This window comes from Odontesthes bonariensis, chromosome 8 (genome assembly GCF_027942865.1).
Source record: "Odontesthes bonariensis isolate fOdoBon6 chromosome 8, fOdoBon6.hap1, whole genome shotgun sequence".
NCBI classification, from domain to species: Eukaryota; Metazoa; Chordata; class Actinopteri; order Atheriniformes; family Atherinopsidae; genus Odontesthes; species Odontesthes bonariensis.
In genome coordinates, this window is record NC_134513.1 from 29,924,816 (window position 1) to 29,941,474 (window position 16,659).

Sequence of the window (16,659 nt, forward strand, 5' to 3'; positions counted from 1 at the left end):
AATTTAGGGCAGAAGGGCCAAAAGAGCCAATCCTTGCTGGGTGATGACACACTCGACTTTGCATGAAGGAGGGAGGTTGAGTGACTTCTCCAGAGGCCGAGGGCCTTAAAGGGGAAGTTCGTTTTTTAAACCTGAACTTTATTTCTGGCATAAAATACGTTCATCTACTCACCGATAACAGTTTGGTGAAAGTCAGCGTCCTTCGGACACTATTTATATCACTCGAGATCCGCGTATATCCATATAACGGGATTGAACCGGGCTTAGACAATACAGTGGGATGACATCATGGACGTGTGCAGCGCCACTAGAAGCGTGTATAGAAAGCCCCCGATAGCCCCAAATAGCAACAGCATGGCAGCTCTGAGCTAACAGTGCAATAGTACACGTTCATTCAGTCATTGGTCTTAAAGTATTGGTGAAATAAAGACAGATAATGCCTTATTTAGAGGTCTGCCCTGTTCACTCCGGCAAAACAGCTGACTGTCAGTGTGAGAAGATGCTTTGCTCACATGGTGTTCTTTGCTGAGCTGAGATCATCAGTAACAAAACAGGATGAGCCGATAACAGCAGAAGATCCATCTTTTAGTTTCTGTTTTGGTAGCGAGCATCTGTACTGATCTGCTCATTAGCCCAGTGTTTGGATTTCCTGAAGATGAATCTCTCAGTGGAGCTGCTGCCTGCTGTGTTTCTGTCTGCTTCTAAATCATGTGACTCTGATGGAAGCTGGGATGTTTAAAGAATGAATGGAAACACTGAACTTAACACTCTGACTCCTCCTTGACTTCAGCTTTGTAGCTTCCTGCTGGAGATGGGGGAGGTCTCCCAACCATCAGCCTCAAACTCCACTGATTCTGATAGTTAGTCAAAGCGTCCATCAGCATCCATTAATCAGCCAAACTGATCAATCAGTCAACCTCTGGATGGTTCCAACACTTTTCTAAGGCTCTGTAATGTTTGGACTGACTGAGATATTCAAACACAACAAGTCACAGTAACAAGTTCTGCTGTGTCGACTCTTTAAAGAAGTTTGATTCCATGATTCCATTAAACATCACTGCACCATGTTTTTGTGCCTTTAACCTTCAATAAAACAGTGAACCTGATCTCCATTTCTATCAGTTTGTTCCCATTTGCTCCAAAGTTCCTCCTGACATGTTTGTTTTCTTTGAAACTTGAATCATTTGGCTGCACAACATGAGTTTGTATGGATGGAGCCACTGGTGGAGCTGGCAGAGTTTAAGAGCTGAAGTCACTCCGTCTTTATTGAAGCAGCAGCATGTTGTCATTAATATTAATGAGAGCTCTTTTTCACTTGTTCTGTTGGACTGTTTTAACCTGCATCCTGTTGGCTTCAGCTCACATGTTTTATTCTTTATTCAGATTGAGGGGCTGCAGTTTGTCAGAGATCAGCTGTGCTTCTCTGGTCTCTGCTCTGAAGTCCAACCCCTCCCATCTGACAGAACTGGACCTGAGCAGCAACACCATCAGTGACTCTACAGCGAAGGAGCTGTGCAGCTTTCTGCAGAGTCCTCACTGTGGACTGAAGAGTCTGAGGTCAGACACCATGTTTTAGTTGTTTGTTCAGATTAATATGATGTGAAAGTTGTGCTGGTCTTCATGGTAAAGTCTGTTTTCTTCTTCAGTGGTTTAGTTGATGAAATGATGATTCATTAAATAATAAGAAAACACAGTGAATCTGTCAGACAGAAACAAATCTAGAATCACTGGCTGATGCTTCTAGAGCTCCAGAGTTGGTGAATATTTCTGTCTGAAACAATAACAACAGTTTGGAGCAGCAAAACTCCAAAAGCCCGTTAATCAGCTGATACTAACAAACTCCCCTCCAACACTGTTGGAAATGAACAATCTTTGACTTGGTTAGAAAACAGCTTTCATCACAGCAGCAGTTATCTTCAGTCAGATTCATTCATGATGACAAAATCCAGCCAAAAAGCTTCTCCCACTAATAACTGAAAGGAAATTACTTTCAGTTGAGCTTTATTTCATGAATTTTATCAATAATTCCCTCTGTTACACAATGTCAAGTCCAACTGAAAGTGATGCTGACATTTAGTGACTGGGAGGAAAACACAAAGAAGAGTTTATCAGAAGAAGAATAACATGATTGGACGATGGATGGAAGAAAAGCTGTGAGCTAACTTGTTGCTAGGTAACAGCAGATGGAAGGAGGCTGTGAGTGTGTGTGAGCAGCTTTCCATCAGGTGAGAAATGTGTGAAAACATGCAGCAGAGTCAGTGTTTGATAGCTGTGCAGCCAAAGAGAAGCTGAACAGGTGAAGTGCTGCGACCCTGTGCAGGTGAGCCCAACACAGACACAAAGGATGATCACTGAGCTGCCATGAAGGAGGGAGGCAGGGACTGCTGCATCACTGCAGATACATGCTGTTCTGTTCCCCTGCTGGCTGTGTGGGAGCTGTTCCCACCTGTTTTATTCAGTAAGAGCTCAGAGTTGCTGTGAGCAGCATGTGAGTGAATGCAGCCTGAGAAACAGCAGATAAGAAACATGAAGCTTCATCAGTTTCTCTGAGGAACAAAAAACCAGATTCGAAGTGAAAAAAGTGCAGCAGACGTTTATTTCAGTTTGAATGTAAAGTTCATTCTTCTTTCATGGTGTTTTATTTCCACTTTTGTCTAATTTCTTCATATTTGAGATGTTTTCTGTTTTTAGATTCAAACTTTCTGTCAGATTCTGAACTTTTTTCCACCTTCTGATCCGTTTTTTCACTTTCAAACTTTTGCTGCTGACCTGCTTTGAGAGCCAGGACGTCAGCTGACAGGGGGGTTAAATCCTGACTGCCAGAATACCTGACTGATTCTGATAGTTAGTCAAAGCGTCCATCAGCATCCATTAATCAGCCAAACTGATCAATCAGTCCACCTCTGGATGGTTCCAACACTTTTCTAAGGCTCTGTAATGTTTGGACTGACTGAGATATTCAAACACAACAAGTCACAGTAACAAGTTCTGCTGCTGTCGACTCTTTAAAGAAGTTTGATTCCATTAAACATCACTGCACCATGTTTTTGTGCCTTTAACCTTCAATAAAACAGTGAACCTGATCTCCATTTCTGTCAGTTTGTTCCCATTTGCTCCAAAGTTCCTCCTGACATGTTTGTTTCTTTGAAACTTGAATCATTTGGCTGCACAACATGAGTTTGTGTGGATGGAGCCACTGGTGGAGCTGGCAGAGTTTAAGAGCTGAAGTCACTCCGTCTTTATTGAAGCAGCAGCATGTTGTCATTAATATTAATGAGAGCTCTTTTTCACTTGTTCTGTTGGACTGTTTTAACCTGCATCCTGTTGGCTTCAGCTCACATGTTTTATTCTTTATTCAGATTGGAGAACTGCAGTTTGTCAGAGATCAGCTGTGCTTCTCTGGTCTCTGCTCTGAAGTCCAACCCCTCCCATCTGACAGAACTGGACCTGAGTCTGAACCCCATCAGTGACTCTGCAGCGAAGGAGCTGTGCAGCTTTCTGCAGAGTCCTCACTGTGGACTGAAGACTCTGAGGTCAGACACCATGTTTTAGTTGTTTCTTCGGATTAATATGATGTGAAAGTTGTGCTGGTCTTCATGGTAAAGTCTGTTTTCTTCTTCAGTGGTTTAGTTGATGAAATGATGATTCATTAAATAATGAGAAAACACAGTGAATCTGTCAGACAGAAACAAATCTAGAATCACTGGCTGATGCTTCTAGAGCTCCAGAGTTGGTGAATATTTCTGGCTGAAACAATAACAACAGTTTGGAGCAGCAAAACTCCAAAAGCCCGTTAATCAGCTGATACTAACAAACTCCCCTCCAACACTGTTGGAAATGAACAAACTTTGACTTGGTTAGAAAACAGCTTTCATCACTGCAGCAGTTATCTTCAGTCAGATTCATTCATGATGATAAAATCCAGCCAAAAAGCTTCTCCCACTAATAACTGAAAGGAAATCACTTTCAGTTGAGCTTTATTTCATGAATTCTATCAATAATTCCCTCTGTTACACAATGTCAAGTCCAACTGAAAGTGATGCTGACATTTAGTGACTGGGAGGAAAACACAAAGAAGAGTTTATCAGAAGAAGAATAACATGATTGGACGATGGATGGAAGAAAAGCTGTGAGCTAACTTGTTGCTAGGTAACAGCAGATGGAAGCAGGCTGTGAGTGTGTGTGAGCAGCTTTCCATCAGGTGAGAAATGTGTGAAAACATGGAGCAGAGTCAGTGTTTGATAGCTGTGCAGCCAAAGAGAAGCTGAACAGGTGAAGTGCTGCGACCCTGTGCAGGTGAGCCCAACACAGACACAAAGGATGATCACTGAGCTGCCATGAAGGAGGGAGGCAGGGACTGCTTCATCACTGCAGATACATGCTGTTCTGTTCCCCTGCTGGCTGTGTGGGAGCTGTTCCCAGCTGTTTTATTCAGTAAGAGCTCAGAGTTGCTGTGAGCAGCATGTGAGTGAATGCAGGCTGAGAAACAGCAGATAAGAAACATGAAGCTTCATCACTTTCTCTGAGGAACAAAGAATCAGATTCAAAGTGAAAAAAGTGCAGCAGACGTTTATTTCAGTTTGAATGTAAAGTTCATTCTTCTTTCATGGTGTTTTATTTCCACTTTAGTCTCATTTCTTCATATTTCAGATGTTTTCTGTTTTCAGATTCAAACTTTCTGTCAGATTCTGAACTTTTTTCCACCTTCTGATCCGTTTTTTCACTTTCAAACTTTTGCTGCTGACCTGCTTTGAGAGCCAGGACGTCAGCTGACAGGGGGGTTAAATCCTGACTGCCAGGATACCTGACTGATTCTGATAGTTAGTCAAAGCGTCCATCAGCATCCATCAATCAGCCAAACTGATCAATCAGTCCACCTCTGGATGCTTCCAACACTTTTCTAAGGCTCTGTAATGTTTGGACTGACTGAGATATTCAAACACAACAAGTCACAGTAACAAGTTCTGCTGCTGTCGACTCTCTAAAGAAGTTTGATTCCATGATTCCATTAAACATCACTGCACCATGTTTTTGTGCCTTTAACCTTCAATAAAACAGTGAACCTGATCTCCATTTCTGTCAGTTTGTTCCCATTTGCTCCAAAGTTCCTCCTGACATGTTTGTTTCTTTGAAACTTGAATCATTTGGCTGCACAACATGAGTTTGTGTGGATGGAGCCACTGGTGGAGCTGGCAGAGTTTAAGAGCTGAAGTCACTCCGTCTTTATTGAAGCAGCAGCATGTTGTCATTAATATTAATGAGAGCTCTTTTTCACTTGTTCTGTTGGACTGTTTTAACCTGCATCCTGTTGGCTTCAGCTCACATGTTTTATTCTTTATTCAGATTGGAGAACTGCAGTTTGTCAGAGATCAGCTGTGCTTCTCTGGTCTCTGCTCTGAAGTCCAACCCCTCCCATCTGACAGAACTGGACCTGAGTCTGAACCCCATCAGTGACTCTGCAGCGAAGGAGCTGTGCAGCTTTCTGCAGAGTCCTCACTGTGGACTGAAGACTCTGAGGTCAGACACCATGTTTTAGTTGTTTCTTCGGATTAATATGATGTGAAAGTTGTGCTGGTCTTCATGGTAAAGTCTGTTTTCTTCTTCAGTGGTTTAGTTGATGAAATGATGATTCATTAAATAATGAGAAAACACAGTGAATCTGTCAGACAGAAACAAATCTAGAATCACTGGCTGATGCTTCTAGAGCTCCAGAGTTGGTGAATATTTCTGGCTGAAACAATAACAACAGTTTGGAGCAGCAAAACTCCAAAAGCCCGTTAATCAGCTGATACTAACAAACTCCCCTCCAACACTGTTGGAAATGAACAAACTTTGACTTGGTTAGAAAACAGCTTTCATCACTGCAGCAGTTATCTTCAGTCAGATTCATTCATGATGATAAAATCCAGCCAAAAAGCTTCTCCCACTAATAACTGAAAGGAAATCACTTTCAGTTGAGCTTTATTTCATGAATTCTATCAATAATTCCCTCTGTTACACAATGTCAAGTCCAACTGAAAGTGATGCTGACATTTAGTGACTGTGAGGAAAACACAAAGAAGAGTTTATCAGAAGAAGAATAACATGATTGGACGATGGATGGAAGAAAAGCTGTGAGCTGACTTGTTGCTAGGTAACAGCAGATGGAAGGAGGCTGTGAGTGTGTGTGAGCAGCTTTCCATCAGGTGAGAAATGTGTGAAAACATGCAGCAGAGTCAGTGTTTGATAGCTGTGCAGCCAAAGAGAAGCTGAACAGGTGAAGTGCTGCGACCCTGTGCAGGTGAGCCCAACACAGACACAAAGGATGATCACTGAGCTGCCATGAAGGAGGGAGGCAGGGACTGCTGCATCACTGCAGATACATGCTGTTCTGTTCCCTGCTGGCTGTGTGGGAGCTGTTCCCACCTGTTTTATTCAGTAAGAGCTCAGAGTTGCTGTGAGCAGCATGTGAGTGAATGCAGGCTGAGAAACAGCAGATAAGAAACATGAAGCTTCATCAGTTTCTGTGAGGAACAAAAAACCAGATTCAAAGTGAAAAAAACTGCAGCAGACGTTTATTTCAGTTTAATGTAAAGTTCATTCTTCTTTCATAGTGTTTTATTTCCACTTTGGTCTCATTTCTTCATATTTGAGATGTTTTCTGTTTTTAGATTCAAACTTTCTGTCAGATTCAGAACTTTTTTCCACCTTCTGATCCGTTTTTTCACTTTCAAACTTTTTTTTTTTTTTTTTTTTTTAACCTTTATTTATCCAGGAAGGTCCCATTGAGGTGTGAAACCTCTTCTCACAGGGAGTCCTGGCCAAGACGGCATATGCACATGCATAAGACATAAAGACAAACAAATATTAGACAAAGGCTGGTAAGCCAGACAGACAAGCACTTAAAAAAGAAAAAAAAGTGAAAAGAAAAGCAAACACACAACAGACAGGAATACAGGGGACCACAAAAGACACAGAATGACATAAAAAAACAAACAATAAAACTGATAACCTAAAAACAGTGACACTCCTCTACCAAAGTTGTATTTAAAAGATTTTTAAAAGCATCTATAGAGGGGACAGATTCCAAGTTTAAGATGTTTTGGAGGTTATTCCAAGCATATGGGGCATATGAACTAAAAGAAGTCTTGCCTAGTACAGTACGTACAGTAGGAATATTTAACATTATTTTATTTCCTGACCTAGTGTCATAGGAACTGGTTTGGGGTGACAACAGACAGTTGATGTATGATGGGAGTTTACCAACCAATGCCTTCGCAATAAAAATGAGTGAATGGATTTTTCGACTGAGTGGTAGTGAAGTCCATGATACCATTTCATATAGTGTGCAGTGATGTGTTCTCATGTTTGCATTAGTGATGAAACGCAGCGCTGCTGACCTGCTTTGAGAGCCAGGACGTCAGCTGACAGGGGGGTTAAATCCTGACTGCCAGAATACCTGACTGATTCTGATAGTTAGTCAAAGCGTCCATCAGCATCCATTAATCAGCCAAACTGATCAATCAGTCCACCTCTGGATGCTTCCAACACTTTTCTAAGGCTCTGTAATGTTTGGACTGACTGAGATATTCAAACACAACAAGTCACAGTAACAAGTTCTGCTGCTGTCGGCTCTTTAAAGAAGTTTGATTCCATGGTTCCATTAAACATCACTGCACCATGTTTTTGTGCATTTAACCTTCATTAAAACAGTGAACCTGATCTCCATTTCTATCAGTTTGTTCCCATTTGCTCCAAAGTTCCTCCTGACATGTTTGTTTTCTTTGAAACTTGAATCATTTGGCTGCACAACATGAGTTTGTATGGATGGAGCCACTGGTGGAGCTGGCAGAGTTTAAGAGCTGAAGTCACTCCGTCTTTAATGAAGCAGCAGCATGTTGTCATTAATATTAATGAGAGCTCTTTTTCACTTGTTCTGTTGGACTGTTTTAACCTGCATCCTGTTGGCTTCAGCTAACATGTTTTATTCTTTATTCAGATTGGAGCTCTGCGGTTTGTCAGAGATCAGCTGTGCTTCTCTGGTCTCTGCTCTGAAGTCCAACCCCTCCCATCTGACAGAACTGGTCCTGAGCGGGAACATCATCAGTGACTCTGCAGTGAAGGAGCTGTGCAGCTTTCTGCAGAGTCCTCACTGTGGACTGAAGACTCTGAGGTCAGACACCATGTTTTAGTTGTTTGTTCAGATTAATATGATGTGAAAGTTGTGCTGGTCTTCATGGTAAAGTCTGTTTTCTTCTTCAGTGGTTTAGTTGATGAAATGATGATTCATTAAATAATGAGAAAACACAGTGAATCTGTCAGACAGAAACAAATCTAGAATCACTGGCTGATGCTTCTAGAGCTCCAGAGTTGGTGAATATTTCTGGCGGAAACAATAACAACAGTTTGGAGCAGCAAAACTCCAAAAGCCCGTTAATCAGCTGATACTAACAAACTCCCCTCCAACACTGTTGGAAATGAACAATCTTTGACTTGGTTAGAAAGCAGCTTTCATCACAGCAGCAGTTATCTTCAGTCAGATTCATTCATGATGACAAAATCCAGCCAAAAAGCTTCTCCCACTAATAACTGAAAGGAAATCACTTTCAGTTGAGCTTTATTTCATGAATTCTATCAATAATTCCCTCTGTTACACAATGTCAAGTCCAACTGAAAGTGATGCTGACATTTAGTGACTGTGAGGAAAACACAAAGAAGAGTTTATCAGAAGAAGAATAACATGATTGGACGATGGATGGAAGAAAAGCTGTGAGCTAACTTGTTGCTAGGTAACAGCAGATGGAAGGAGGCTGTGAGTGTGTGTGTGAGCAGCTTTCCATCAGGTGAGAAATGTGTGAAAACATGGAGCAGAGTCAGTGTTTGATAGCTGTGCAGCCAAAGAGAAGCTGAACAGGTGAAGTGCTGCGACCCTGTGCAGGTGAGCCCAACACAGACACAAAGGATGATCACTGAGCTGCCATGAAGGAGGGAGGCAGGGACTGCTGCATCACTGCAGATACATGCTGTTCTGTTCCCCTGCTGACTGTATGGGAGCTGTTCCCACCTGTTTTATTCAGTAAGAGCTCAGAGTTGCTGTGAGCAGCATGTGAGTGAATGCAGGCTGAGAAACAGCAGATAAGAAACATGAAGCTTCATCAGTTTCTCTGAGGAACAAAAAACCAGATTCAAAGTAAAAAAAAGTGCAGCAGACGTTTATTTCAGTTTGAATGTAAAGTTCATTCTTCTTTCATGGTGTTTTATTTCCACTTTAGTCTCATTTCTTCATATTTGAGATGTTTTCTGTTTTTAGATTCAAACTTTCTGTCAGATTCTGAACTTTTTTCCACCTTCTGATCCGTTTTTTCACTTTCAAACTTTTGCTGCTGACCTGCTTTGAGAGCCAGGACGTCAGCTGACAGGGGGGTTAAATCCTGACTGCCAGAATACCTGACTGATTCTGATAGTTAGTCAAAGCGTCCATCAGCATCCATTAATCAGCCAAACTGATCAATCAGTCCACCTCTGGATGGTTCCAACACTTTTCTAAGGCTCTGTAATGTTTGCACTGACTGAGATATTCAAACACAACAAGTCACAGTAACAAGTTCTGCTGCTGTCGACTCTTTAAAGAAGTTTGATTCCATGATTCCATTAAACATCACTGCACCATGTTTTTGTGCCTTTAACCTTCAATTAAACAGTGAACCTGATCTCCATTTCTATCAGTTTGTTCCCATTTGCTCCAAAGTTCCTCCTGACATGTTTGTTTTCTTTGAAACTTGAATCATTTGGCTGCACAACATGAGTTTGTATGGATGGAGCCACTGGTGGAGCTGGCAGAGTTTAAGAGCTGAAGTCACTCCGTCTTTATTGAAGCAGCAGCATGTTGTCATTAATATTAATGAGAGCTCTTTTTCACTTGTTCTGTTTGACTGTTTTAACCTGCATCCTGTTAGCTTCAGCTCACATGTTTTATTCTTTATTCAGATTGAGGAACTGCAGGTTGTCAGAGATCAGCTGTGCTTCTGTGGTCTCTGCTCTGAAGTCCAACCCCTCCCATCTGACAGAACTGGACCTGAGCTACAACACCATCAGAGACTCTGCAGCGAAGGAGCTGTGCAGCTTTCTGCAGAGTCCTCACTGTGGACTGAAGACTCTGAGGTCAGACACCATGTTTTAGTTGTTTGTTCAGATTAATATGATGTGAAAGTTGTGCTGGTCTTCATGGTAAAGTCTGTTTTCTTCTTCAGTGGTTTAGTTGATTAAATGATGATTCATTAAATAATGTTTTATTCTTTATTCAGATTGGAGTTCTGCAGGTTGTCAGAGATCAGCTGTGCTTCTCTGGTCTCTGCTCTGAAGTCCAACCCCTCACATCTGACAGAACTGGACCTACGTTACAACAACCTGAAGGAATCAGCAGTGAAGGAGCTGTCTGATCTTGTGAAGAGTCCACACAACAAACTGCAGACTCTGAGGTCAGTAGAGGGTTGGAGGACCATGCAGCTCTCAGCAGTATTTTATGAGACTTTATTTATAATTTATTATATTTATTAAAGCTGATGACAGCTGAGGATGCTCTGAAACACTCGTTTATCTCCTCTCTTCTTTCTTATCTCTACAGATGGAAGCCATCTCTTCAGTGGTGGTGATGAACAGGACGATGTGAGCTGAGAGGATGAAGCAGCAGCAGCTTGTGTGCAGAGAGACTCTGACTGGATGATGATGTATATCATGTTGATGTGTTTTTCTTCCTTTGGAATAATAAAGTTAAAGTTGTTAGAAATGATCAGTAATGAAATGATCCATAAACCCAGCTGCCATCACTACCTGCAGTTCCACCTGAATTTAAAGAAAAGCCAGCGTGTAAAATCTGTCACCTGTTTTATTCTCTTTGCTTCCAGCTTGACCTGGTTACATCTCACTTTGTTTGATTCTGATGGATTTGATAAACATCCATCAGTGGAAATGAGAAGCTGTCAGTGTGATTGCCTTCTTTTATTTATTGATTTTATTTTCTTCCTGTGATTCGATGTAGCTGTACAGCACTTTGAATTGCCTTGTGTACAAATTGTGCTCTAGAAATAAAATTGCCTTGCCTTGATTCAGTCAGAGACGAGCAGCTTTAGAGACAACTAAGCTGAATGAAATGTGGGGACCTGGAAGGAAGATCTTTCTCTCTTTTCACTTTGGATGTTTTCATCTGAAGGTTTTTGTACAGGCTGCAGGGATCATTTCTCCCTGTGGAGACCAGACTTCCAACACCTGCAGCAGTAGGTGGCTGAATGATGGAGTTTAACTTTCTGTATCTGCAACTCACAGCTGCTCTGTTTATTCACAGCTGAGAAATCATCTTCCTGGGGATGACCATAACCTTTATAAACATCACCACTATCTTTATTAATATCAAGAATCAGTCTGAATGTTTCTGGTTCTTTCTTCTGGTACCAGAATACATCACCATTAATGACCAACTCTCGTGCTCAGTGTTAACTGGTCCTGAATCAGCTCTGCTGCCATGGCAGCCAGCGCTGTAGAGACACAGACAGACAGATGAAGTGACAGTGTTTGCTCCAGGTGGAGTTTGTTGGCTCCTGATTGGCTGGAAACACTCACCTGAACACAGACAGCACAGAGCAGCGGCTGGGAGGAAAAGCATTTTGTGCAGCGCTGCTTCCTCTGGTGAACCTGGGGAGAAGTGACGCTCTGATGCAGCTCAGGCCAAACAAGGACGAGCTGTGAGATCAGAGCAGGTCCCCCCCGTGCTTTCTAACAGCTCCTCAGAGCTCCCATCAGCCCCTGCGGCCCACAGAGAAGTCCGCTGCTGCTGAGTGGCAGCTCAGCTGAAGCTGCTGTGTGGTTTCATGGTCTTCATTTGAATCTGACGGCAGATGAAAAACAAATTGGGGTCACATGATGCACAAAGCCTAAAAAACATTCATGTTCCCACAAACACATTCAGCTTGGTGGTGAATTTAGTAACACACTCTGTTATCTGTTATTTAACAGCTGGGATGAAAATGCACAACTACAAATCCACACAGCTCCTCAACTCTGATTGAACTCTTCAACGTGTTTATCATTTTATTGTATACTTATTATACACTTATTTATCCAGTGTTTTTCCTCATGGGGATCTTCCACACCGGGGACTATGCCCACTCGGTCTGTGGGGTCATTACTGTGGGGATGGCCCTGGTTCGGGGGGGCTGGGGGATCCTGCTCTGCAGCCCTGGCTGTGGTGTGGATGCCTGCCCGCCCTGATCTGGGCGGTTCCCCGTGGTGGCGGCCTCTGTGGTCATTGGTGGGCTGGCTCCCGGTGTGGACAGATCCCCAAGATACTGTTTCCTCACTTCAGCGTCAAGCCAGGTTTTAATGTTGATTGATGTTGATATTGATGTTGCTCATGTTGGGGGTGGGGGGGTGGTATGTGTGCAGTGTGGTTGTCGGTGTGATGTCGAGTGTGAATTGATGCATGAATTTGATAATGGATTTTATTATGTAAAGCACTTTGTGCTGCTTTTTAGTATGAAAGGTGCTATATAAATAAAGTTTGATTTGATTTGATTTGATTCAATAATGGAGCTGAATTTCTATAGACTCATTCTTTTCCCACTCTGTCTTCTGACATGATGGATTTAGTTTGTCATGTTGTTCTTCATCGTGTTTCCATCATGCAAACAAAGTGCTGTCAGTGTTCAGCTCTCAGACAGTTCACCTTCAGTTCCACTGACACACTGATGCTGGGAATTCATTTCAAACGGACATTTTTATCAGTGCTGCAGTCTGTCCTTCCAGGTGAGGCGTGAAGAAAGCAGCTGTGAGCACCGTAACATACAATAAATACATTATTACTGACCTGGGGGGTATTCCTAGAAGCTGGCTTAACGGAAAGCCTGGCTTATTTTGCTACTTCTGGCTAAATTTAGCGAGAGTTCCGTTCCATAAAGGTGGCTTATTTGAATGCCCGCTGAGTAACCATGGTAATTTATGCTGCTGAACTAGCCTGGTCTCGGGCAGGCTAAAGTTGAAACTTAGCTTAGCTGCAACTCAAAAAATGTCCGACCGGCTGAAAGAAATGTTCACCTAGAATTCTGCGCTCCCGCAACTCATGTCTTGTCTAAAAAACTAAACAAAAACTGTGGTTATCATATCACCACTTTCACTGTCTCGAAAAATCAATCAGTTGGTGCCAGTGCAACTAAAGAAACGCAACTATACACACGTATTGAACATGAAATTAAATGAGAGAGAACATGGTATTCATTAAAACTAATCAATACCTAACAAACATCCGATCTACACCCACGTAGGACCAGACTCAGAAAAATGGGGGACAGGTAATAATGTTAATGATACAAATTATTGACAGCTCCTTTCAAAACAGTCAAGGACAAGATATTAGATAAAAATATTAATTAATTAATTTAAAAGTGAAGAGTGCAGATAAAATACTTTCAGGTGTCACATGCACATCTAAATAGAACTGTTTTCAGTCTGGATTTAAACATTGTCACATTGTCCAGGCCCCTGCTGGACCCGTGGAGGCTGACTATGTAAACCGAACATTTTTCCATATCCTAAATGTACAGGTACACTTGGGGATAATTGTCCATAGACTCTGAACTGGATTTCTCATTTTGAAAAATACCACATCAACCCCTTTGAGTAATGCTGAGCAATGTTACATTTATGCCCTGTGAAAGCTCATCATTGACTCCTATCCTCCGAGCATACAGATGATCTGTGATGGAGGTCATTTCATTTCCAACATTGAGGCTAAATGGCCGGGATCAGTTCATGATTCTAGGATCTTCCGAGCATCCTCACTGGCACAGAGGTTTGCACAACACTCTAAGAAATGAAATAGTGATGTTGTTCATATTGTGTAACTTTGTTGTGGTAACATTACTATAACTATTAAGTTTTTACATAAAAAATAACAAGGTTTCATTGGAATAACATAATAGTAAGATATTTCAAGCCTACAAAACACATAAGATTCAAACGAACATAACCATCTCTCTTAAATCACACACGCACGCAAAGGTACGCTACTATGACGCATTCTCAGACATGCGCAGTAACCACGGAGCAGAGCAACCGTTGCCACTCGCGCGCCATATGCTCAGTTGGAAGCCGTCGTCCTCGAAAAAATTGGTAAGTACAAATGTTTCCTTAATAATACAATACAAATACAAATAATACAAAATAATAAAAGAGTGAAACTTTACATTGTGTCAACCGACGATATGTGTTTTCAGTTTCATTGCCCTCGGTCATACATTTTGAAAGAGTTTGGAAAACGGTCATTGATAGCTTAAATCACCCACCATTATGCTACTGTCAAATGTAACACTTGCATAGCTGTTATTTCTTGAATTCTTAAAAAGCCAGATGATTTTCTTTTGTGCCAGTTTATTTTGCATCCCTAAATATTGAACAGAAAACGGGGCTTTTGAAATTTCATATCATATTTTAAAATCTAACAGATTATCCTAGAGTAATACTATAGTAATACTATATGTGCCATGAAAGAGGTTTTTGTTTGTTGTGGTTTGTTTGCTTTGTATTTCACCTGATAGAAGCAAAGCCAAAGTTCTAAATGTAATTGCAAAAAAATCTCAATTTAAGTTCATTAATTACTATTGTTAAAAATATATTGGTCCGGTGACTCAGAGAGGCACAATGTAACAATATTTAACTGGTATCCACTATGTTCCATATCTGTTTTATAAGCAGTACTAATTCTACCAGCTGAAGAGATTACTAATCTACGAGGTACCAGTTACTAAAACACTACAAATTGAAGCATTATCATTTTGGTCAGAGACACTCATATCTATGCACATACTATGAATGCCCATGCTCGTTCAAAACATGGAATGCTCTTAAAACTCACCTGAGTCGATGTCATGTAGATGTGTTACGTACTAGAAGTGCAGAACAAGGATTTTTTACATGCCTTTTGTGCCCTGGAAGTGAAATACCATCTAGTAGAGAGTATTTTTCTCACATCAACAATCATCTGAAGCGTTATGAAACAGTAGCTTGTGTGTTTCAGAATTGTACGTTTCAAACTAATATATATACTACTTACAAATCACACAAAAATAGGAGGCACCCACACTGCACAGTTAAAGACTTTTAAGTTGAAGTAGTGAAAGGTGGTACTGTAAATGATGACCATCATGCATCTGAAGACCATTCAGGTGATCTTGGAGAAACTGCTTTGGACTTAGATTGTCATTGATTGAAACTGACACACCAAATGAGAACTTGCAAGAAACAATCATTCAAAAATTGGCAACTGTTCTTTTGAAATTAGAGGTTTTTTCACATGTGCCATGTTTAGCAATTGATAGCTTGCTTGAGGAGTTGCATTTCATTTTGACCTCAGCAGCGCTGCCTATATCACATGGTACAGCTTTTGACATTTTCAATAAACATAATCTACAGGTTGACCAGTTGATAATTAATGAACTCAGTGTTGCCATTTCTACTAATAATCCTTTGGTGAAAGCTATTGCTAAGGGAGGTCCACTGGCATCTGCCTTCAAACGCAAACAGTACTACAAGGAAAAATTTAAGGTTGTGGAACCTGTCGAGTATGTACTGGAGGCAAGGACCAACAAAACATTTCAGTATGTTCCCTTACTAAAGTCTCTACAGCAGTTACTGGCTCGTAAAGATATAGTTGATAAGCTTGTTGATAATCATACAACCTCATCTGCAAATGTAAACCAGTATGCGTGTTTTCAGGATGGTGAGCATCACAAAAATAATCCTTTTTTTGGTGAGGATTTAAGGATTTCGCTATGTTTTTATATCGACGATTTTGAAGTGTGCAATACATTGGGAACGTCACGCAAAAAACACAAACTTTGTGCAGTGTATTGGATTTTAGGTAACTTACCCCCTGGTTGCAGCTCGACCCTTTCCTCAATCTACTTGGCACTATTATGCAAAAGTGATTATGTTAAAACTTTTGGCTATGAAAAGATATTTGAACCTCTGTTGCATGATGTAGTGATTCTGGAACAGCAAGGCCTATTTATTCCACATCTTGGAGCTGTTATCAAGGGCACAATACAGTGTGTTGTTGTTGACAATCTGGGAGCTCATGGGCTAGCTGGATTTGTAGAGAGTTTTTCAGGAAAATATTTCTGTCGTTTTTGTACAGCCCAGCTTTCCGACATCCAGACGCAGGAAGTAAAAACAGGAGTTTTCGAGTGCAGAACCAAGGAAGTTCACCAGCTTCACGTCAAAACAGCTCAAGAAAAGGGGATCAGCTGCTTTGGGGTAAAAAAGTCTTGCATTTTAACCAACAGCCTTTCTCACTTTACTGTGACAACAGGTTATACCCCAGATATTGTCCACAACCTATTTGAGGGCATGGTTCCAGTCGAAGTAGCACGGTGCATTGGCGTGCTTATATCTAAAAAGTTGTTCACTCTTGACCACCTCAATAATCTTATCCATTCTTTTCCTTACAAAGAGGGAGATAAAACTAACCGGCCTCATTTTTTACCAAAAACTTTACAAAAGAATCACACAGTAGGTGGCAACGCCCACGAAAATTGGTGTCTTCTTCAGTTACTCCCTTTAATTGTAGGAGAACTTGTTCCCAATGAGGAACCTGGTTGGCAGGTGATTTTAGATTTTAAGGATATTGCAGAA

General features: G+C 41.3%; 1 protein-coding gene and 1 long non-coding RNA gene across 2 annotated transcripts; both read left to right on the top strand.

Moving 5' to 3' along the window:
* The first annotated feature begins 288 nt into the window (after positions 1 to 288).
* LOC142385904 (ribonuclease inhibitor-like) lies at positions 289 to 7,388 on the top strand. Its single transcript, XM_075472588.1, has 4 exons — positions 289 to 317; positions 3,360 to 3,533; positions 5,344 to 5,498; positions 7,357 to 7,388. The coding sequence occupies exons 1-4, from the start codon at positions 289 to 291 to the stop codon at positions 7,386 to 7,388; spliced, it is 390 nt and encodes a 129-aa protein (XP_075328703.1).
* A 2,582-nt stretch (positions 7,389 to 9,970) lies between these two features.
* Positions 9,971 to 10,958, top strand: LOC142385548 (uncharacterized). Its single transcript, XR_012770209.1, has 3 exons — positions 9,971 to 10,140; positions 10,284 to 10,457; positions 10,604 to 10,958. It is a non-coding gene; the product is annotated as an uncharacterized LOC142385548 (long non-coding RNA).
* The last annotated feature ends 5,701 nt before the right edge of the window (positions 10,959 to 16,659 follow it).